Source organism: Condylura cristata, unplaced genomic scaffold (genome assembly GCF_000260355.1).
Source record: "Condylura cristata isolate star-nosed mole 26May11 unplaced genomic scaffold, ConCri1.0 scaffold00022, whole genome shotgun sequence".
Taxonomy (NCBI): domain Eukaryota; kingdom Metazoa; phylum Chordata; class Mammalia; order Eulipotyphla; family Talpidae; genus Condylura; species Condylura cristata.
Genome location: NW_004567123.1, coordinates 13,319,097 through 13,343,561, shown reverse-complemented (window position 1 = coordinate 13,343,561; position 24,465 = coordinate 13,319,097). Strand labels below are relative to the sequence as shown.

The 24,465-nt window shown below is 38.7% G+C and overlaps 1 protein-coding gene across 2 annotated transcripts in view; it reads left to right on the top strand.

The window, feature by feature from the left end:
* Positions 1-24,465, top strand: part of PLCB1 (phospholipase C, beta 1 (phosphoinositide-specific)) — a 591,356-nt gene that overhangs the window by 512,413 nt on the left and 54,478 nt on the right. Inside the window, exons 28-32 of one of the 2 annotated variants that reach the window (XM_004687180.2) lie at positions 8,800-8,876; positions 8,983-9,072; positions 9,585-9,642; positions 10,646-10,732; positions 21,191-21,308. In XM_004687180.2, coding sequence (XP_004687237.1) covers positions 8,800-8,876; positions 8,983-9,072; positions 9,585-9,642; positions 10,646-10,732; positions 21,191-21,289 — 411 coding nt within the window. In that variant the 3' untranslated portion in view covers positions 21,290-21,308. The remainder of the gene's footprint in view (positions 1-8,799; positions 8,877-8,982; positions 9,073-9,584; positions 9,643-10,645; positions 10,733-21,190; positions 21,309-24,465) is intronic. The other variant, XM_004687179.2, reaches the window with a different exon arrangement.

Below are 24,465 nucleotides of genomic sequence, written 5' to 3'. Positions count from 1 at the left end.
ATTATGAAGCTCTCCAAAGCCACTACAGCACGAGTTCTATCCCTGGCCAGCGAGCTGACCCACATGGTGCACAGACCTCTCCTGACCCGCCCGCTGCTCCCCTCAGCAGTGTACTTCATCAGTCTGCCTGTTCTGCTCCCCACTCTGTCTCTGGTGAATCCTCTCATTGCCCCTGTACCTCTGGCTTCTACCCCAGTTTTGTAATAAATAAATCTTAAATAAATAAATAAATCTTAAAAAATTTTTAAGTTATATGAAGGTATACTTTGTTTAAAAAAGCCCATAGATATGAAATAATATCTCAGAGAATGATAGAGATAGTTGCCCTATTAGTCTAATATTTTCTTCTCCATTTGCAAAACTATGGGAACTGGTATGAAATATCCATTCCAAATGAGTAGGTCTGTCTTCTGGTCACAGTTTAGCCATCAATAACTAGCACAGGGCATCCCTGGTGGCCTAGGATTTAAGTGTCAGTGTTATGTCCTGAGTTTGATCCCCTGCCAAGTAGCTACACACATGGCACAGCAGACCTCACCTGTCTCTTCTTTGCTCCCCTCAAAAGTGCATTTCAGTAAATCTACCTGTTCTGCTCCCCACTCGTTCTGTGAGGAATCCTCTCACCCTCCATACCTCTGACCTGCCACCCAGTTCTTCTGCACAGAAACAATAACATTACATGATAATCCATGCATAAATATCCCTTGAGTGAGTGAAGGAATGAATACTTCTCAATTTGAAATGCCCAGTTACACCCCATCATAAACATTCACCTTGTTTTGAAATTATCAGTAGTGCACTTAGTTTGTGGATCAATACTTAGTTTAGATGCTTCATAATCTTTGTAAAGAAGACCAAGTAATTTTTAGTGAAAACTTGAAGTCATTGTCTTTCCTGGGTATTAGTAGAAGGAGAAGGACAATAAAGTCAGCTTTAAGTGTGAATATTCTTACTTGATATATTGCCCATTTTCCAAAATTACCTTCTTAGAAGAGCCTCCAAATGTACCAACTTCTGTCTGTGTTTTGTTTTGTTTTGTTTTGTTTATCCCTCTTGAGTTAGATTCAAAGAATTAGTTTCTTTTATGGAAACCAAACTCTGGCCTTCAAATGATTAAGCCAAGTGAAACTTAGCATGGCATTGAGGACAAGCATGAAATTATATTCCCCAGAATTTTTCCTTTTCACTCCTTAAAAGGTTTGGAACATTTGACTAGGAGAGTTGTCATGAGCGGTAAACAAATAAGCGGTATTATTGAAATGTGTCTATTCCTTTGGGCCAAAAAAATAAAATCATGCTGAAAGTTAAAATTAAATGCTTATGTATTTTAGTTTACCACATAGACTCTTGATTTATTTTATAGGAATTCTAAATTAATCTTTTCTTCTTTCCTAACATTAATGCAGAGCTTACTTTCAGTAAATATTCTGTCTAATCCATGAATGAACAGTTCTTTGAGTAGAGTTGATCTGATAGTAAATATACAACAAAAGTGAGTGTGTCCTCAGTTTAGTTTAAAAGTTTCTCAGTGATTGTGTGAAAATAGATCCCACAATATCTTCTAGATCCTTGTCTCAGACAATAAAAATGCTGAACCAAAAATTAAAATTTACTCCATCTTACTGGCGGGTAAGAAATGTAATTATTATTTTTTTACTTATTTATCTATCTATCCATTTATTTATTTATTTATTTATTTATTTATTTAGGGTCAGGATTTTCTTGGTTGCAAGCAACAGAAACTCAGGTCCTATAAACTTAGAAGAGTAATCTTTAGAAAATAGGCAGGTGGATCACATAAGAATAGATTGACAGTCTAAGCCAGTAAGGGAAAGTAATAAGAGAGAGATGCTGAAAACCACCCTTCCGCATATTCTTTCTCCCTTCCACTTTTTCTCGACCACCCTCCTTTTCTCTGGCTGTTAGTTTTACTCATTTCCAAAATAGTAGCCAGATTCCACTTGTCAGAATGAGTTACTAACCCCTTTTAAGTTATATTTTTCTTTCCAGTAACAGTTTGGATGCATCTTGGGAAAAGGCTTATTTGGGTCATATGATTAACTAAATCTGCAATCTTGACGAGTCTCCTCTGGACAAAAGGGCATGCCTGTTCCCACTTAGGCCAGTGTATCCTCTGGGCCACGAAATTTGGCCAAGAGGTGAAGGATAAAGCATCCCCCTGCCAGCTCCCATGGGGACCAAAGTGGCTATAGGGCCAGTTCTCAGAAGGCAGAGAATATTCTTCCTGGAGAAGCAGTATTGGGCAGAGAAAACAAGAAGTCATTCGCACTCTCTATTTAGCATAGAAAAAAGATAAATTATTGACATACATATCTAATCAATAGATATGGCACTATGGTCTGGCACTATAATTGACAGACTCATAATATAAACTCTTCTGCCTCCTGGGCCTTATGGAGAAGTGTTAATGAAAACAGTCAGTGTTGTAAGGGCAGAAGTACATAGAGTGTTGGTCTTCTGAAAAAATGCTGGAAAGGGAAGAATGTACCAGAGAGGGGTGCCCATAAGAGGGGAAGGCCAAGGGGACCTTAATATAGGGGAGGCATATTTAAATGTTGTCATATTAAGCACAAAGATGTCCCCTTTCAAAATCAACCTGTATAATTCTTTTTTGCATTCAAAAGCCACATATATTAAAAATACATCTGGATTGCACATTAAGGTATTTTTTTCTAATGGAACCAAAATTATCTACTTAAATCCCAAATTTATATTATTTTTAAAATAATTCCAATCGACAGCCCTTAACTTGGACATGAATTTTCTCAGCTATCACTGAGATCTGGGAACATGCAGTCAAAGATTTCATTCATAATAACTTTTGAGTGCTTATTTTGCATTAAGCAAGTTTTCCAAACATTATTAACAATGGAGATGGCAACCATGGTATCTTTTCGGGCAACAAAATTAAAGTGTGTCCATATAAAAATAAACTATAATAATATAAAAAATAAGGCCAATTAAGGAACAAGGTGTAGAGTTATCTGGGCAATCAATAGAAGCCTAATTTGGAAAGATAGGCCATGGGTAAAAGGGGATCTTGGAGCATGCCCTTCCCTTACCACAAATGGTGAGAGCCTCATGGTTCTGTGGAGATTTCTGCGGTAGTTGGAATGTTTTCTACTGCGCTTTCTTCTATTCAATTAGAAATAACATTAAGATGGAAGAAGAACCTGAGACAAATTACAGAAGCAGGAGTGTCCCTGGATAGTTTGGAGAGCAAAAACTGCTGCTCTGATGATGATAAGTGTTAATCAGGAAAAGAAATTTAGAGCCAGAACATAACATTTGGAGCTAGCCAGCTAATGTTTTGGGACATACAAAAAAGGAAGCATCTTTAGGATGGAATGGATTGATTAAGGAGACTGAGGAGAGGGAGGGAATGCTTGCCAAGTCCAGACTGGAGTTAATGAGAGTCTGCACCAGAGAACTGTCAGCACCAAGCCATAAGATACATGGCAACAGAAAAAAGTTAACAAATCTCTATGACCCACTGGATGGGGAAAATGCCTAAGAGGGAAGTCAAAGGTAATGCTCACCTTAGAGTGGAATGGTGATACTAAGTGGGGAAATACAATTACTTGTCTTTTATAAAAGACAAATCTACCTTGCTTGGCAAGGAACTTGATGATGCTGAACAGTGGGGAGAGAAGCCTAACTCCGGCAACTGCTGATGATACTGTAAATTCAGGGACGAGAGTTTCCTATGAAGGAGGTTGGCCACTGAGCCTATCCAGAGGGTAAAATTAGGGTGCCAAGTCACCCTAAGGTACCATATTGAATTCACAGCTGTGGGGTATTTTGCAGATTGTAAGAAATCAAGTTAATATCTTGGACACTCTGTAAAGTACTACTATTGAATTGCTTATACATAATTATTTAACTTATAAATAGAACTCTTATTTCTTTTAGCCTAAGAATGTCTTGTAATCCTAAGAGTATCGTGAACAAAGGTGTAAAAATCTCTAGAATAATTAAAGCTATGCTTTGAGAAATAGTCGATAAATTTAGTGACAAAAACATTTTTGCAATTAGAAGGCAAAGTTAGGTGTATCCCAAGGGTTGGAATGGAAGTTCGAAGGTGGGGTTAAAGGAGGGGATGGTTAACTGCAACTTTGGAAGCAACAGTTACTTTCCCAATTTATGAACAGAAATGAAAGGAAGGCCAAAGCCAAACAGTTCAGCGATCTGCAACGGAAAGGGAAAATAGGGTTGTGTTTTTTATTTTATTTTATATCTACTTACATTATTGTTCATTTTAAAACAAATTTTACTTCCTCCCTCCCCAACTTTGCCCACCCGTCATAGCCCCCAACATTCCTCCTTCCAATCCCTCTCCTCTCTGTCCCCCTCCCCTGTAGGATTGCTCTGGTTTACAATTTTGTTTGTTTGTTTGTTTCGGTTTGTTTTGTTGTGTCTTGTATTGTAATAACAATACACTCCTCCCATGTCTTATTTTGTTCTCCTAAATTCCTCCTATAAGTGAAACCATTTGATACTTTAGTGTTCATTGAGCATTATCCCTTCCAGCTCCATTCATGTTACTACAGATGGCATGAGTTTATCTTTTTTGATTGCCGAGGGTTGATTGTACATTTATGCAAACGGAATGTCTCCAGTTTAGGCAAAAGTTTGAGAAGGGAAATTAAAATGGAGGATCAGGTCCTGCCATAAGCCAGCAAAGACAGGAAGGAAAGCAAAAGCAAGAAACTTTTTCTTGGAAGGAAGGGTAATGAATCAAGTAAAAAATCTGTGATTTGGCCTATCAGGGCTTGCATGTGTTTTCTCTTTCAGTTTTCACCACTGACTCAGAAGGGAAATGCCCCTATTTCAGACATGAGAAAGTGAAGTTTGGGATAATGAAGAGAAAGCAGATAAAGGTCTGAGCATCTTTTGAGACAGAAGAGGGAGTTTGAAAGGGTGTGTTAGTCAATTCAGGCCAGTATAACCAATCATGATAGGCAGAATATCTAAAACTACAAACTTCTATCATCACAGTTCTGAAAGCCTGAAAGTCAAGGTCAAGACACCTGTGGTTTGGATGCCTTAGTAGAACCCCTTCCTGGCTTACAGATGGCCATCTTCTACCTTGTCCTGACATGGTGGAGGGGACCACAGAGTGCTCTGCTTTCTAGGGTGTCTTTTATAAGGGCACCCTCATGCCTTCATGAGGATGAGGGCTGTACCTTCCTCACTTCTTCAGCAGGCCCCACCTGCTGACATTATCCATTAGGGGTTAGGATTTCAATAAATGAATTTAGAGAAAACACAAACAATCAGACCATAGCAAAGGCTACCTTCTACTTTCCTCTTTCCTAGTTCTCTAGACGGTACTTCTCAAACTTTGATTTGCATGAGAATTTCCTGGAATCTTGTTAAAATATATATTTTTACTTAGTTGATCATGAGACTTTGCAGTTCTGAGTTTTTGCGATGCCAGTGCTGCTGCTCCATGAACCACACTTTGAGGAGCAGAATCTAAATAAATCATCAACTCAGACTTTCTAAACTCTTGCCAGCTATTTGTAGATGCCTCATATATGTGGTTGGATTGTAGATAAAAGTGCATTACTGAGGTAAAGAGACCAAAGGAAATAGAAGTCAGATTTGAGGACAATAAAGAGCACATTCAAGTGACCTGGGGAAGAGCCAAGAGCAAAACCAAGGGGTGGATCCATCAGACTGAGAACTGCAATCCAACACACTAAACTGGCAAAGCTGCTGGCAGTTGAATATTGGCTGAACCAGGTAAAAATAAAAATCAGAATCACTGAGTACAAGGACTAAGATCTCATGTCTTTGTTGCAGAAGGAGGAAAGAAAACAATATGAGCAGGTAGTGACATAACCCTGAAGACAGGAAAATGTTCTGCAGTCAGATGAATGATAGAGATGAGAAAAGGATTGCAAATGCCACTGAATTAAAAAAAAAATGCTGAGAGATTTAACAGTGGGTAGAAAGAGGGGAGGCCCCCAATCTCTCAACGTTGAAATCTCCTGGGAAGAATCTAAAAATACCAATTCCTGGCCCTGTCCCCAGAGCTCGGAGGCCATAGTTCTACCCAGGCCTTAGAATCTGTGTTTTGAAGTTTCTCACACATGATCTGATGTTGCATCCAAGGTTGGGGATCCCTGATTATCCTTCTGTGGCTCCTTGGGGTGAATGGGAGAGGAGAAATGACCTCTCAGCTATGATAGAGGCACTGTAGGAATCCTCAAGGAAATCATCAGTCTCTGCCCATCAAATCTTACATCCAGACATTGCTAAGTGGCTCTACAAAGCTGTAGTCATTTATGATTTCTCTCATTGTGACAGTCGTGATCAATCCCTTCTGGACGATTAAACAGATTGTCTGCTGGTCCAAGCCCCAGTTAATATTTGTTCATATTCAATCTACTTCACATATGAAAACAAATTTCATGCCAATTTCAAGTAACTGCTCATTTATTTTAACTCTATAAGGCAATTTTTTTTCTACTTCTTTTATTCTCTTCGATAAACAGGAGTGTTTCAAAATGACACTCAGCATCCTAAAGAGAAGCAGCCTGGGAGCAGTGGGGGCCACAGCCAGAGCCTGATGTACATTTATATTCTGCTCCACCTCTCACCACTGCTGTGAGCCTTGACCTTGAGCCTCATAGCACCGACCTCCCGGGGCAACTCTTAGAATCAAATAAGCTAAAGGATATGAAACTCTTTAGACTGTGCCTGACATGGGCACATGACCCGTGCAAGTTTGCCTGTGCTATGATTAGGTTACCTTAGTCACTGTCATAGCTGTTACTTATAAAAAACCAGTTAGTCCTGCTGTATCTAAGAACCTCCTTTGGGGAATCAGGCTGGGGACCTTTCACAGGAAGCTGGATCATCAGCTTGGTGGCAGAAATCCAGTTGCTTCTGCTACTGGAGCAGTGACAACATTCCCTAGTTTCTTCATGTGGAATAATGACAGAGACCGGATTGGAAGATAACATAACGTTCATGTAACTGACAAACATTTACTGAGCACCTGCTGACTGCTAGGAATTGTGCAGAGAGCTGAGGATATAAAAACACAGGTGCAGGCTCTCCCTGGTGGTGCAGTGGGTTAAAGCACTGCACTGTGAAGCTTCCGAAGCCACTACAGCACGAGTTTGATCCCCAGCCAGGGAGCTGACCCACATGGTGTGGCAGACCTCTCCTGACCTGCCCACTGCTCCCCTCAGCAGTGCATTTCAGTAGATCTGCCTGTTCTGCTCCCCACTCTGTCTCTGGTGAATCCTCTCACCCCAAATACCTCTGGCCTGTAAGTATAAGGAAATCTTAAACACACACACACACACAAACACACACACACACAGGTGGTGCAGCAGGTTAAAGCACAGCACTGAGAAGCTAAAGCCACTTCCACATGAGTTTGATTCCTGCCTGCCCTGGAGGTGACCACATGGCTTGGGAGACCTCTCCTGACCCACCCGCTGCTCCCCTCAGCAGTGTACTTCGTCGATCTGCCTGTTCTGCTCCCTACTCTGTCTCTGGTGAAGCCTCTCGCCGTCCCTGAGCCTCTGGCCTGTAACCCAGTTCTGTAAGCACAAATAAATAAATCTTTAAAACACACACACACAGGTGTTTCACTCTTAAAGCTTGGTCTGATAAAAAAATAGATATGAAGCATTAAATGAATTCTCAGTTCAGTGGTTGCACAGAAGAGAATCTCTGATGTTCTCTGAAATTTATACAGATGACACACATCTGTTTCTAAATTGGGTAATTTATGTCATCCTGATAGCAATTAGATGTGAACGATAGCTGTCAACAAGAGTTCAAAGTTGACTATGAGGTACATTTATATCATACTCATTTTTATTTTGGTTCTTCTAAAAGAAAAAAATCATTGATAACCTCATTTACAACCAAGAAAATGTAGGTTCAGAGAAACTACGCTCCTTGACCAAAATCACACTTTTTTGAAGTCTTCCTTTTTAATTAATTAATTTTACATCACTGTTCATTTTTTCAGTATTTGTGTAATCCCCATAAAACTCCCACCATCACATCACCTGTGCACTGTCGCCACAGTCCCTTATTTTCCTCCCACACCTGCTTGGGCCTATTCCTCTCTCCCTCCCCTGCTGTATGTCTTAGATTTATAATTTGCCTGTTCGTTTTGTCTTTTTTTTTTCTGACCCCTTGTTCATTTACCCTATATTCCTCCTTTAATTAGTCTTAAGAAGAAGGGCTGAAAAATGTGGTCCCCACTGTTATCTTTCTTGGTGCTAAGTCAAAGTGTGGTAATTGGCACACTATTATAAAGACAGAAGACTCCATAGTAAAACTGAGCTAAGGTGTTAGGTTTAAACTATATCCTTATTGCCTAAAAGTCCTAGCAGTTTTTTTTTTTTAAAGATTTATGTATTTATACACACAGAACTGGGGTACAGGCCAGAGGTGCAAGGGGTGAGAGGGCTCACCAGAGACAGTGGGGAGCAGAACAGGCAGATTGACTGAAATACACTGCTGAGGGGAGCAGCAGAGGGGTCAGGAGAGGTCTGCCACATGTTGTGGGCCACCCCCCTGACCAGGGATAGAACTTGTGTTGCAGTGGCTTCAGTAGCTTCATAGTACTGTGCTTTAACCTGTTGTACCACCAGGGAGGCCCCAGTCTTAGCAGTTTTAACCATTGTTCGCTGTCAGTCACAGACTTGTCCAACTACAGACACCATTGTGGACCGCGGCAGGGGGAGCGGGTACTTTGTTTATGATAATGTAAAACAGCATACTGGTACTTTCTTTTCCCAGCTGATTCAAAAATTGACAGATGTTGCTGAAGAATGTCAGAACAACCAGTTAAAGAAGCTCAAAGAAATCTGCGAAAAGTAAGCCTCTACTTTTACTACAGTGGACTTGCGTTTATAAACATATTCAACACAAATTGCCATTTGCTTCAATATTTTTTCACTTTTCCTTGCATTTTGATTTCAGAGAGAAGAAGGAATTGAAGAAGAAAATGGATAAAAAGAGGCAGGAGAAGATAACAGAAGCTAAATCCAAAGACAAAACTCAGATGGAAGAGTAAGGAGAAGGAACACTACTCACCTCGTCTCTCCCCCTCACCCTCCTCACCCCTTCTCAGCCCTCTTACCCCTCTCACCTGGTGATGGCTTTATTCTGAATTGGAATAACAGGTTCTCATCCACACAGAGACCCATCTGTGAAATTTCTCTTCTAATTAACCTTCCAAAATATCTGTGTTGTAAAAATTTTAACACTGAACTCAGAGCAATTCATTCGAGTACTGAGATGCACCCAGGGCAGTGTCTTTTCGATAAAGACTGAGTAAGAGCTTCCCTTAGGGAGAAGCTAAATACTCATTTCTCATAGCATCAGGAAATTTCCAAGCACTTAGTGAAAGTTTGCCCTTGGGTGAAAACTGACCTTTGTCCAGAGCTGATCGGTTTGGACTTTCCCTGCAGCATAATAAGAATGTGAAGATTTCTGTACCTTTTCATCTGGAAGGCTGGAAGTTTTCCATCTTCATCGAAACAGCTGCATTCTATAATGATCTGTGTGTCATTTGCTTTTAGGGAAAAGACAGAGATGATCCGGTCATATATCCAGGAGGTTGTGCAGTACATCAAGAGGGTATGTCCCCTAATCCCTCATTCCTTTACAAACCATGTGACCCTTTGATAAGCACAGTGTGCGTCTCCGGACTGAAGTGCCAGGCTTGGTTGTATCTTTTTACCATCAGTACTTCATATTGAAAGCACTTCAGAGGGAAAGTACTTCATAATTCCTGTCTCTGCAAGTTTAATTGTAATCCTCTACATGAAAGGATCTAAAGAGAAACAAAAAATCATTCCCCACCTCCCAAAAAACATTTCCCTAGTCAGGAGCCCAGAAACATGATGTAAATGAGTGCCTCCTCCAAAGAAACTTCAGATGGCAAACTTCAGAGACACTTCTTATTGCAAAAAAAATAACATTTAAAAATAATATGTAGTAGTTTATTTTTACATCATTTTGTGCCTTCTTCCATCTCAGTTGTAATCCCCATGGGCTTCCCACCACCATATCACCTGTGTGCCATCTCCATAGTCCAGTGCACTTTCCTCCCCACCATTTTTGATCCCATTCCCCACTCCACCCCCTGTAAAATGTCTCTGGTATATAGTTGTTCATTATTATTATTGTTTTCTCCCCTAGTCTTTATACTTCTGCTGAGTGAACCCATCCTGTATTTTTCCTTTTCTTTCTGGCTTATTTCAGTCAGCATGATCCCTTCCAGCTCCATTCACATTGCTGTTAAAGGCATGAGTTTATCCTTTTTGATTTCTGAGTAATATTCCATTGTGTATATGTACCACATCCAAAAAATATTATTTTTATGAAACTTTTAAAATACTAATTAGTTACCTTACTCCCCTCCCCCAACCTTTGCACTCATCACCAAACTTGAATATTTATTTATCAACAGTTTCCTACACTTGTGAGAGCATCCCTTGATCAGGAAATGAAATACTTAAATAACTAATAATACCTAATTATCACATAATTGTTGTAATAATAGATCTTACTAGCTATCCATTTTCAGCATTCACTTGATCATTTAGATGAAATAACTTTACTTTTAATTTTCTTGTAGTTAGAAGAGGCACAAAGTAAACGGCAAGAAAAACTCATAGAGAAGCACAAGGAGATTCGTCAGCAGATCCTTGATGAAAAGCCCAAGGTAAACGTAACCAAATCATAACACACAATGCCTTTGTTTCCTTTCCACTCAACTAGAGTAAGACCTCCGCAATCCATGTAACTTCCACTTAGTCTCAGGTCTGTTTCCGCATGTGAAATTACACCTCCTTCTCAGTGACAGTAAAAGTACAGTATTCTATAAGCTTTTGGCATCAACTGGTGAATTTAAACTGCCATACACAGGACCTACTTCTGGAGATTGGTTTCAGTTGGCCTGGGGTTTGCCTCAGGTATAGGTATCTTTAAAGTTCCCCCCCTACGGTTCTGGGAGGTAGCAGTCCTCACTGGGTGAAGAGAATCAAAGACAAGTCTCTTCGGCTCTAAAGAACTAATGTAATTTTGCTGTGTCTTTCCAGCAGAGGGGGCACTGCACCAAAATCACTGGTTATTAACCAACAACGTTTTCTTATAAATTAGAAAAAAACAATTTTTAAAAAGATTTATGTATTTATGCATACAGAACTCAGGTACAAGCCACAGGTGCAGGGGTGGTGAGAAGACTCACCAGAGACAGAGTGGGGAGCAGGACAGACAGATGATGAAATACACTGCTGAGGGGAGCAGCAGCTGAGACAGGGGAGGTGGGCCATGTGGATCACCTCCTCCAGGCTGGGATCGAACTCGCACCAAACCCAGTGGGGCAGCCAGCCAGCTTGCAGTGTTGGCCTTTAACCTGTTGCGCCACCAGGGAAGGCCCCAGAAAAAGACAATATTTTTACTATAGTTATACTTTATTGGGACTCCATTCTAAAACTACATTATTTTTAGAGTGTGATCAAAATCGTTTCATTAGTGTTAGCATTAATGAACTGAATACCTATAAATCAAATATTTTCTAGCTAGCAAACAGTAGCTCAGTTTTTGATTATTCCATCCATTTTGATTAATCACCAGATACTTTTGTGTTTGTGGGAAAAAAAAAATGTGCTTTTGAGCTTTCCTGTCTTGCTAACGTCAGTATAAAATTTCTACTTAAGAGGTACTGCCATTCCATACAGGTACTTTTTTTTTTTTGAACCTGTAAAGCTCAGAAGTATTAGTTTTATTTCATTGTGTGTTCCATCCATCATTTCACTGCTGTAGGTTCCTTGGGGCTAATTCTAAATATATTTTTGTAGTTGCTTCTGCTGTCCTGCTTTTGTATTTTTTATGTAGGATACATTTAATGTTTTTGACTCCTAAGTGTTTAGACTCAGCAATGTAGATTCTTAAGCAGTGATGAAAAGCCAACAATTAATAATTATTTAGATAGGCTGCTTTAGTTTTTTTTTTATATAAATGTACAATTTAAATTTTCTTACCAACTTTTCAAGTTGATTATGCATTAGAAAATAGAATACATTTTAACATACTTTCAGAAATTGCTCTACTTCCCAGTTAGGATTGATCTTTATTTTTTTTTAAAGAACTATTTATTTATGCATACAGAACTGGGGTACAGGCCAGAGGCTCAGGGTCGACCAGAGACAGAGTGGGGAGAAGAACAGGCAGATCAGTGAAGTACACTGCTCAGGAGAGGTCTGCCACGCCATGTGGTCACCTCCGGGGCAGGCGGGGATCAAACTCATGCTGAAGCGGCTTTAGCTTCTCAGTGCTGTGCTTTAACCCGCTGCGCCACCAGGGAGGGCCCAGATTGATCTTTTTATAACATTCAAGTGTTTGAGACAAAAGATAGAATTTCAACTGAAATTTTGTACACATCATAATAATTGGTCCCAAGTGATATATTCAGATATATGTATTTTCAATCCATATTGCCTGAGTTCAAATTTGTCATTACTTTGAACACTGACATAACGATTTGATTATAGTTAACATCATTAGCCAGTTTTTGTACTTCTAAAAAAGCTATTGGGAAGTACTATTTTCAGAATTTTATTCTGCTTTGTTGTTGTGTTTGATCCAACAATATCGGCACCTTTATTCATAGATACAATGCAGTCACAAAATGTGTTTAAATTACTTCTCAATATAAGTAACCCTATGGTTTATTTACTGCTCTAAGTCACCATAATTAAAATTAACTTTAATAGATGTTTTAAAACCTTTAATCTTCTTTATGGGATAAAATCAAACAGAAGAACTAGCAATTGTTGGGATCTTATCAGCAAGGGTGTGTTCAGCAGCAATTTTACAGAAACCCAGTTAAAACCGGTTTGAACAATACTAGCATTTATTAAGTCCTACATGCAACTATAAGTTCTGAGGTGCTGCAGTTTTACTATGGTAAATTTTGTGGCACAACAACCTTGTTGTCGAGGGTCCAGGCATTTTTCAAATGTCTACCCTGTCATCTCATTTGGTGGTTTCAAAATTACAAGAAGGCTGCCGGCATCCGGACCCTACATAATTCCATCCAAAAGCCAGGTGGGGATGTCCTCATCTTATAACTCTTTAGAGAATTATGGAAAACCTTCCTAAGTCTCCCTCAATAGAGGGAGACTTGTCATTTGCTTTATGTCGTATGCACTTTCATAAACCAGTCCCAGTCACAGATGTATACTTTTCAGTACTGGCGTAGAATGATTAAGATTCACCCATGAGGGTGAAGATAGTGCAACTTCTCTTCAATCCCATGCTCACCAAGCACTTGAAAACAGCTGATAGTCTTTACCAGAGAAGCTGCAGTTGGTAATTAACAGTATATGGCACAACCCTATTTATAACAACTTTCCATGCCTTTTTTTTTTTTTGGTTCCTTTAAAAAAAGATCAAATAGTGTTCATGAATTTTCAGTGCCATTGCCTGCATTTTTTTTATTGTAAATAGGTAGCACAATAACTACACTTTGCCATTCACCCATGGGTTGTTCTTACAACTATAATTGTAACTTGAATATGGTTTTATTGTACATGGATTCAAAGTCTGCCCTTGAAGATCGTTGGTTTCATGTCCACCTAAAGTATTTATCAGGAGGTGCTCTTCAGGGCTTGAAAATCGTTGTGCTTCAGAACCATGACTTTAATGGTAAAATAAGAAATCACAACTGTTCATGTTATAGGACCTTGTGGCTAGTAAAGCAAAAGAACCATGACCAGAAGGAACAATAATAAACAGTGAAGTACAGAAAACAACAAAGCACAGGATGGTAGCGCAGGCAAGTGAAAGGCCAGGCAAGTAGAGCCGAGCTCTGTGGCCCTGCAATTGTGAAGCACTGACCAGAAATAGGAGCGCTTTGGCTACCAGATAATCTTTGTACACATCCTACATTGGGATGGTCTTTAAAGCTTGACAGAGACATGAAGGAAATTAAGAAAAGCAAATAGAAAGGAGCAACTCGAGGAAAAGAAACTGAACAGCAGCATCTACAGAAGAGCTTACCTAAGTCAGTTCCATTTGATCAGAAAGATGAGAAGGCAGAGTGCCTTTCTGATATCTGGATGCTTATAAACTGTTCCAGTACTGAGTGTTCGGCCAGAAAACTGAGTTGACGCTACACTAGGTCACATTAATTTCGACCTTCTTATAAAGAAGAAAGCTCTGCCACACTTTGCCAGGAGTTGCTGAGGGGAATAAAGTTCCTCCTTCTTCTGTTTTGTAAATGGGATAAATAGTGTTCTATCCAAAAAGGGCCACTTTTCTCTGACAGCAAAAACTATGTATTTATTACCCCACATTGGATTTCTTCCCATTTTTCAGTTTCTCTCACCATAATGTGGAATATAATAATTTACTTTCTCTTCTTCACTATTCTCACTCTACAATAATGTATAAATAGATGTTTCTAAACTCCTCCAAAACAGGGATGAAACTCATTTTACATGTCTGTTTTCTCCTGGTGTTACTTTTCAAAATTTTCGTAACCAAACAATACTTTTTTTTAACAGAGGACAAATAAGTCTAACATTATTTTTAACAAAAATAATTTGAAAAGATAGTTCTTTAGCCAGGCAGGGTTCTGACTAGATTAACTCAAAATATAATTTTGCTAACCCTTTTACTCAACCATATGTTTATGATATAGAAAGATCAACTCAAGTTCCTTACATTTTTACCATTCTACAACAGCAGTAGACTATGCCTCAACTGAAACAACTGGAAAGTTCATTTGAGTCCTCTCTGGTAGTTATATGGGTTAAAGTCTGAGCACTGTCAAGCTATCGCCAGCCACTGCAGCATGGTTTTGATTCCCAGCCAGGGAACTGACACACATGGCACAGCAGACCTCTATTGTCTCATCTGCTGCTCCCTTCAGCAGTGTATTTCAGTAGATCTGCCTGTTCTGCTCCCTACTCTGTCTCTGGTGAATTCTATAACTCCCTGGCCTTTGGCCTATACTCCAGTTCCTGTGTGCATAAGTAAATAAAGATAAATTTTTAAAAATCCATTTATATACAAGGATCAAGAATTTCAGTCCTCCTGGCACATATTTGATAGGAGATTAAATTTGGCCAGCCACAATGTGCAAATTTACTTTAGAAATTCCCTGTTTGTGCACCATGCCTATTTCATATGTAAACACCATTTGTCCCATTAAAAAAGACATGTAGAGGGTCTATTCCTTCATGTGCAATTTTTGAGGACAGTTGGGACAAATGAAAGCGGGTGATTCCCAAAGGCAACTTATAAAATGTATAAACATATGAGCCCTCAACTTGACATAAAATTATGTTGTATATTACTGTGTCTAAGTCCCACTGAAGCTTGTTAAGGTACAAACAGCAGTAGTTATCCTTAAAAGATAACATCAACTCCTTCTCAGTAGAGCTGCAAATTCTGGAGAAATATTTAGCTGCATGTTTCTTGGCAATGAGATGTTGACTCAGTCCCTGAATGTTTGCTGTTTTCAGCTCTGTTCAAGGTGTGTCTCTTTATAAACTTGATAGTAGCAGAGTGCAATAAACCCTCTTTCAACTCAGTGACATAATTGGTTTCCTTGGGATTTTCATACCTGTGTTTGCCAAAACCAATAGGAAAGAGCTTAATATGTACCAAAAGTACAGAAAAAACTCAAGAACCCAACTGCCAGTGCAGAAAGCCATGCTTTTTATGGTCCTATTCAAAACACTGAATTGATTCTTTATGTAAAGGACTTCTGCCTGTTTTCTAACAGCATACAGAGATTTCTTTTACACATGTTGAAAAAATCATTAATCCAAATTGCCCTGAATCTGCTGCAAATATTATAAGTATATTGATCATTTTGCAGTTACTGACTCTTCCTTCAAGAAGAATCATCTTTTGAGGGAACTTTTAATGAGCCATTTCTGTAACCTCATGAAACAGTCAATAAATGTGTAATTCGCTTTTCCTCTGACACTTAATTTGTCTTTGATGCTTCTAAAACACAGGTTTTCTGTTCTAATTTAGCTCATCAGCAAGAGAGAATTCCAGGAAGCTTAGAGCATTTTAATTTATACCCAAAGAACATTTCATCATGTAGTTCCTAGTACTTTTTCCCCTCCTCCTGGGGAATAGAGAAGGCTTTTCCTCATTTCCCCTCTGACATTTTTGCTGCAGGGTGAGTGACTCACCTCCTTGGTGGAAGTTAGTCTTGTCAGACATACCACTGGGCCACAACACAGAAGCCTCAATGTGGTTATTTTGGTCCTGTCTTCCCAATATTCAGGGAGAAAGAGACTAACATGGGGATTTAAAAACTTCTTTTTTACATGATTCATTGGTGCCTCCTCTAATGTTACTTAATGGGAAAATGTGGGTTCTCCCTGCCAACACCCTTTGGGCCTCTCAAAGAGGTCAGACCACAGAGTACAGACCAAATGCCTCTTGACTCATTATTGAAGTCCCAGATGACCACACCATGGCTTATATTTTTTTCCTTCTGTGGAAGATAAACTCCTCTCATTTTTTTTTATCAATGTTGTAAAAAATCATCTACCATTTAGATAGACAGAGATAGAGAGATATAGATATTTTCCACTATTTTATTGTGTATAGAACTTAGATATGTTTTCTCTTCTTCTGGGCAATACTAAAGCATTAGAACAGTTTAACTCCTTCTGTGTCCTCTCAACTTACTTTTGAAGTGTATTTTAATGGAATAGACTGGTAAGTCTGCACATTATGTTTCAATATTATATAGTCAGTGTACCTTTGGATTTAACTATGTCTTCACAAGTGTCTTCACGAAGCTTCTTTCTTGTATCTCACACAGTCCATTTGGGGATCGTTATTCTCCAAATGCCATAGAAGTTCCTTTTCTATTGTCTGGAGGTAATGAAGTCTTGGGGGTTTTGTTTTCATTTATATCTGAAAAATATCTATTTCACCTTGAATTTGGCATGATACTGTCACTGGGTATAGAATTTTAAGTTGGCAGAATTTTCTGTAAGTGCAGTGAAGATAAAATTCCACCATCCATTGACTTCACTTATTGGTAGTTAATTGTTCATCTTAGTTTAGTTATTTTGATCATAATTTGTATCCTTTTGCCTTTGCTTGGTTTAAAGATTCTTCTTACATTTTATACTATTTTTCTATCATGTGTCTAAGTATAAGTTTGAAATGACTGGAAGAATGATGTTCATTAACTGTAGAAAATCTTAGCCATCATGTCAATAGATGTGGCTTCTGTCACTTTTTTGCTTTCCCTCTATGATCTTGAATTTTATGTATACATATAACGTAAAACATACCTTCTTATTCCATCTTCCTCTGTCTCCTAAATCTTTAGTCTTTTACTATGCTGCTCTATGAACAAATCTAGTTTATCCTTAAACCTACAATTTTTATACTTAACTTGCTATCAGGAAGGTTTTCTGGGAGATTCCTCATTCTGGAAGGGTGGCAGGATTTGCATTTCAACCTATAAGCCTGCAAAATGATCAACTCAAAATTTCTAGCATTCCCAAACACCCATGAGGACAAATGCAGTTTCCTTGCTTATGGCCTGTCTGGGTTTGATATACCTTCACTTTAGGCCTGGTCATTCTTTAAATTTTAAATTCTTTAAATTTTAGTGGTTATAAATTATGTTTATTTCAGTATAAAATCCAACTTTTTAAAAGTAAGATATTTGGGAAGAATGACCCAAATATCTTAAACAGCCACCACCAGAAATAGAAAACCCCACATATTGTTTCTAACTTTTGGAACTGGTTAATATCAGTATCATTCAGGGTTCCACTGTAGAAACAGAACCAGCAGGAGACTGCAGGTGAATTGGCTCCTGTAACCACTGGGGCTAGTGATGTAGTCTCCCCCAAACTCTCCCCCTGTAATACTAACCCTTCCAGAAGGGAATCACTAGCAATCTCAGTAACCAGTTATACAGAAACTGGGACTCTCTGCCACAGTTAAACATGTGATATGTGTGCACACACATACACACAAACTTGGCTCAAGATTCTGAACAACTAAAGGAAGAACCAAGGGGAAGGGGAAGGGATTGCAGACCTACCTGCTCTTTGTCCCCAATAGAGTAGTAAAGAGATCTTTGTCATCAACCCTCCAACTCTTGGGCAAATCTCCCTGGCAATCCATTCTAACTGGAAATATGCAAAAAGAGACACTGGGAAGTGTTATTTAGCCTAGCCAAGTTGGCTACCAGAAATGGAAAAAAAAAAAATCACACAGCTATTGAAAATAGGAAGATTTCAAATCCAAAAGAAAGTTTAATTTCTCTTGAAAAAAAATAGATTATATGATATCAGTATAAGGAAATCTCCAGAACTAAGTGAGGTTGCCCATTCCACCTGCGACCAACCGACTTCATGGATTTCTGTTATCTGCTGGCCTCTCTGAAGCAACTAAGCTTAAGATTGGAAAATAATAGAATTTAGATTCACATGGGTACCTTTGATTTCATGCTCTTTTATTTACCCAGTTAAATTTCTTTCCTTTTCCTTCACCTTGTTTTTCTTTCCTAAAGATGAAAAAATGTGGGGGGAATGCAGTGATGGTTGTATTGGATGGAATGAGGGAGCCAAAGAGAATACTCACTGCCAACCAGAGAAGGGTGTCTTCCCATTAAGCAGCAAGTTTCCCAATAGGAACAGAATTAGATGGACTTTAACCCTGCTGATTTTCATTTGCCCACAAATCACAGAGAAAGGAGTCCACACGCCATGGATGGGTCGACCACTAACTCTTTTCTGTTCACTACAACATGTACGTCTGTGTGACTGGCATTTTATATGATTAATACAAACCTTGTAATACTACTTTGATATTTCATTCCTAACATCTCTTGCTTGCCTTTAAAACCCCACTTTGGCATAACTAGGATAGTGATAATAGTCAAACATACATCTTACATACTTTTTTTATAGCAAAAAAATATAAAAATGTAATTGATTTCAGGAAACCGCTTTCTAATTTCACTATGGTATTCAATATTGTAGCATAGAAAGGTCAAATTCAAGCCACAAGAATTATTTTACCTCTAAAATATACAAAAAGGAAAGATATTGTACTATGAAATATTTGGTCAAGCGGTATATGAACATTAGAGAAAAGGCAAAGAAAAAAGACAGGACTACTCAGCTGAAAAAAAATATATATATATGCTCAAGAAAGTTTCAGTTCAAGTAAAAGGAAAGTTCAGGGCAAGGGACACATTTTCTATGTTCCACACATTATTTCTAATGCCAAATTACTGTGGTTTATCTGCCACTTTGAATCCTGAATATGTGCTTTCTGTCTACAAAAATCAATTCTAAGTCTTCTGTATTATTATAATCAGTTGCTTAACAAGGATGTCTTTGAATTTGTAGCTGAAAGTAAGGATCAGCTAAAATGTTTATACTTTCAAAGAGTCCTATCAATACAGGTGATTTAATTGTTGCTAATTAGTGACTTGTGATAGAATGATAAATAATTGGTGACATTTGTGATTGTTTGGATGGGTTCTCTAATGTACTCTCTGTGACCAGTATACACACAAATACACACACACTCATACACCAATAACTTGATGCTATCAGAAGGCACCTTAGCATGTTTTAGCTTTGGAACATCAAAATGCAATTTCCCCTAGCTCATTATGCTAGTATATGAAAATTTTCTTCTAATAATGTAACCAATAACATGTGCATGTTTCTGGTAACATATAAAGAATAGGAAACATTGTCTTCTAGCCTGTTTCCTCTGCCATTCTATTTTCTTTGAAATTTACATATTACCAAAAGTAAAAAAAATGGTGTCCTTAGGTTTTGGGAACTGTTACAATTCTTAAATTTATTGTTGGGTCTTTGTTTTGAAAGGCACCAAAAACATTCTAGGACTTACGAAATATTATAAAACCATTTAGACAATTTTGTCATTGTAAAGGTGCCTGCTGCAGTACAACCACCCCAACCAAAGTCACTACCATGTCTCCCCTTTTCTAATCAGCCTCCAAATGGGCCTTTCAGATCCACAGATGCCCATTCATAATCCATTCCCAACACAGCAGATAGAGTCATCCTTTCAGAACTTGAGTTAACTCAGGTCACTCCTCTATTTAAGACACTTCAATGACTCTCCACCCTTTCTCAAAACAAAAGCCTACAAGATCTACGATTATCTGAACCTATATTTTTTTTGTGCCTCTTTGTTTCCTTATTGACCTACTCTCCACTCAGGACTTCCTGGGATATTTGCAGAACCCTAATACGCTAGACCAATCCTACCTTGTGTTGTTTCATGGACTGTTTACTCCCCAGTGTCTTCTTTGACAACTCTCCCAGTCTCTTAAGTCTCTGTTCTAATATGAATTCTTAACAGTCTTTCTATGACCACTTCACATAAACCTGGAAATCCTTCCATCATTCTCCCATCCCTGGTGTCTCCTCTCTATTTTATTTTGTTCTACTTTTTGTTTTTCACTGGGCCATTTACTCCTCTTTTCAGTGTGCTGTTCAATGTTGGTCCCTCCTGACTGCAAAATGAGCTAAGGGCAGACACTTAGGTTGTGTCACTCACTGATGCCCAGGAGTTCTACACACCCAAGAACAATGCCTGCCAATTCTTGGTGCTCAATATATATTTTTGAATGAATGACTATGTAGAGGACTAACAGAATAATTTCGTGTATTAAAAGATCTCTTTCTAGGAAAAGTAGAACTATTAAGTCCATATTCTTTGGGCTGCATTGTTGACCTGAACAAAATTCTACCAGTTGTTACTCATCATCTTTCTTCAAGTTTTTTTTTATAATATAGTATAGTATAGCATAGCATAGCATAGCATAGCATAGTTGGAGTTTGTGAAGAATTTCTCTAAAGTAATAGTTATAATCATATTTAATATCTAATGCCCACAGAGAGTAGGGAGTGAGAGTTAAGGAGAATACAACTGCCAATTCCATCGCATATGTCACAAGCAGGTACCCTGCCATAGAAGAGTGTTTGGAGTTGTTGAAGGAGCTGGAGGTTTAAAATCTCCAATGTAGAAGGCAGTCTAAGAGGGCTCCCAGACAAATAATTTGAAACATTAGTTTACTTAGAAATCAAGTTTAATGCCACAAAAATGACAGCCTCCCTTTTTTTCCACACAGGGGGAAGGTTCCTCCTCATTCTTGTCGGAAACTTGCCATGAGGATCCCTCTGTTCCCCCCAACCTTACTTCCCCCAACCCTCAAGCTCTCAAGTGGTGACCACCGTCCTTCCGGCCAGGTAGGACTGGATGGGAGGGGTCGCTTCTGAGAGAAGGCTGGCCTGTAGCCCTCTGGTTTACAGATGTTCTGGACTTTGCTCCTGTGTTCTTCACCCTTCCTTTCTCTCTAGTGCCATCTTATTTGTGCTTAGTTCCCAGCCACACAGTGATACACTCTCCCTCTACCTGTTTTCCTCTGGACTTTATTTCTTTATCATCATTCTCTCTCATCTTGATATAGTTCATTTTACCATATTGTTTTCTTCGTCTTTCTACTTTTTGTTTCTCTGTTTGCAAAAGTGGCTTCCTTTTCAATTGTGATCTCTATTATACTCAACGATTATTTCCACTTTTAGAACATTTTTTAAGTTTCTACTTCTCCCTGCACAGGTTTCCTACAACTTTAATTATCTTAAAATCTACTGGGATTAACTCAGGGTCTTAACTCCACTTAACACTTCCTTTTAAAAATCACTTCAAATTCATTTTACTCCTACATGGTCTTCTGAGTTAAGGGGCTAGACAGCTGGAATTTCCTAATTCTCTAGAATCAGGAATTCTTAAAGATACTAAATGATAGGCATGCTGTTACCAATTGGTGTTGGTTGAGACAATCTGAATCTTGAAATTGGGAGAGGACTTTAACTTGCTGAAGAGATACATCATGAAACCTATTGTCTTCCTGTGGCAAATAAGAAAACTGATCTGTTTCATTCCATGGGAGTGTATTTCAGGGATGAAAGAGGCATACCTTGTGACTGTAAAGAAAGCAAACTGCTATTCAGAAATATTAAAAATAGAATGCTATAAAAAAATAGAATGCTGTATAGGCTGATAATTGTTTTGTTTTCAAACATTTGTTCATCTGTGAAGCCATACAATTTAGATATATGTCGAAGAATTAATGAAGACAGTCTTTGCTGAGGAAGTGTTGTCCATTCTTCCATTTCATCAGTTATCACATAAAATTATACTTTATCTCGGTGCTTTAATGAGTGAATTTTCTGGAGAGTTTATGAAAATGCAGGCTCTGGTTCTGGAGGTTTGGGTAGGGCCTGAAGCCTTTCTAACTTCCTTCCAGCACAAGCCCAAAGCTGTCATGTTTTCTTGGACCCCATTTCTCTAGTGGGATCTAGAATGTTTTTACCTTCTGGTTTAGGAAACTGGAAAAGTTAAAATGTCTTCTTTGTATTTTATTGCATATTAAATTTTTTGGCCTAGTCACAAGTATAGCACTCTGATTGCTTTTTATTTACTACTAATAACTATGACACTAGAGAAGAAGAGAGAATTCCATTTCTAGCAAAACAAAGTCTGGCAAAGAATGCTCCTCCACTTGTATCTTCTCAATGGTGCTAATCTTGTTCCCATAAGATTGACATAAAGCACACACCACAGGTAGGGTAGAGGAAGGGTGAGTAATATCGATGTCTCCAGATATCAGAGAGACCTTGAAAATATCTTCTTCTTTTGGCTATAAATGTTTAGACTGTCTTTTAAATCATCAATTATAAACATCACAGGATTTTTCTTGTTGCTCTTGTTACTGTGCTTGCATTTTGAGAATAAACAAGAAATATTTAGTAAAACAATGTTGAATTCTCTAAGAGGAGGTGAATGAAAGAGAAGCTCAGAAGCCATGCCTTGACTTTTGGTTTTCAAAAGAAATGCAATAAACATTTCAATGTTAATTCACTGAATTCTATCAGAGTTATGATACCCATCCAAGAGCATTAATTTTTTTTTGCCTGGCACTTAAGTAAAAATAACAACTAGTATTTCTGACTACTAGGTTGCCAACACCTTTAAAGCACATAGCTTGTATCATCTTACTCTCAATAAACAAAAGTTCAAAGAGATGAATGAGCTTTACTAAGTTCATACAAAAAATTCCAAACCTTGAAGAACCCATGATTGTGTCCTTCAGTTTCTCAGTAAGTATCTGAAGCCATGATTTTATGACTTGGTGGTCAGGGATGTGACATTCTGTTTCTCACACTTTATGGACATAAATGGAGAGACTACCAGTCTCTCTGAGTGGTTAGAAGAAATAATGGCCATACACATACACCAAAAGCTGATTCATTTGCTGGTGGCACACCCCACATTTCACAACAACACAATGAGAGTTTGCCCGGGATTTAGTCTCCAAACTAATCACAACAGTAAGAGGCATGAACATCCCACACAGAAAGCTCAAATTTCTCAAAATCACTTCTTCTGGGCAAATGTCTTAGAGAAGAATATCTCGACAACCAGATTTTAGAAGACTCCCAGCCCTGGGATGCAGACAGGACTCACCTCAAGGAAGCCGCAGCTGCTCTCATTGTTGACAGCTTATTTCTGTGTTTGTCACATCCCAGTGGGGAACCAGGCCAAGGAGAATGTGGAGGAGAGCCAGACATGGTGCGGCGGCATGTCCATAGTGCTGGAGGTGCCCAGGACCCCTTATTAATGCAGAGAGCTCGGGAGGGGCCTCCCCACGTCCCACCTTGGCCTTCTTCCTCCTTCTCTTCTACCTACTCACTTGCCATCCAGCTTTCAAGTGTTGGTGCTGCATTAAACCAGAAGCGAAAGGGCACATCTTCTCTCTGCATTCTTTTCTCTTAGGTCTTTTGGCACTTACCCGTAGATTGGCATCCTGGCTACCTAAAACCTACTTCTGCCCCTTGATAATGTGTGTGCTGAGTTATTTGAGAAAGTAGATACAGCACACGCTCGGCTTTGCTCCAGGTTCTATTTTTATTTGCTAAACAGTTGCTTTTATGGTTTTCATTTATTCATTCTAGTAATATTAATTTGGTCCTTGCTTTTGTCCCTGAGGATACTAGGGAATCTCAAGGAACATCTCCAAAGAGAAACATCTCCTTTCAGATTACATTTAAGTCTCAGTCCTAGCACAGGAAAGGGCTTCTCTTGGGCCTGTGATAAATGACCCCATTCTCCTTTTGCTCTGTAGTTAGAGGCAAGGGAACTGCTGTGGGCTACCTTATGAAAGATTTAAGCAGGAAACAAAGAAAAGTTGCCAAGAGTCAGAATATCTAAATACCTAAATCGATTTCCAAGGCTTATTCTATGTCTCTTTGAAGATCTTTAAACATGGTGACAAAGAGTCCGTCGGCCAGGAGCAGGTTGTATGTGCCTATGTATCCTTTTTATGATCTTCTTTGTCGTGAA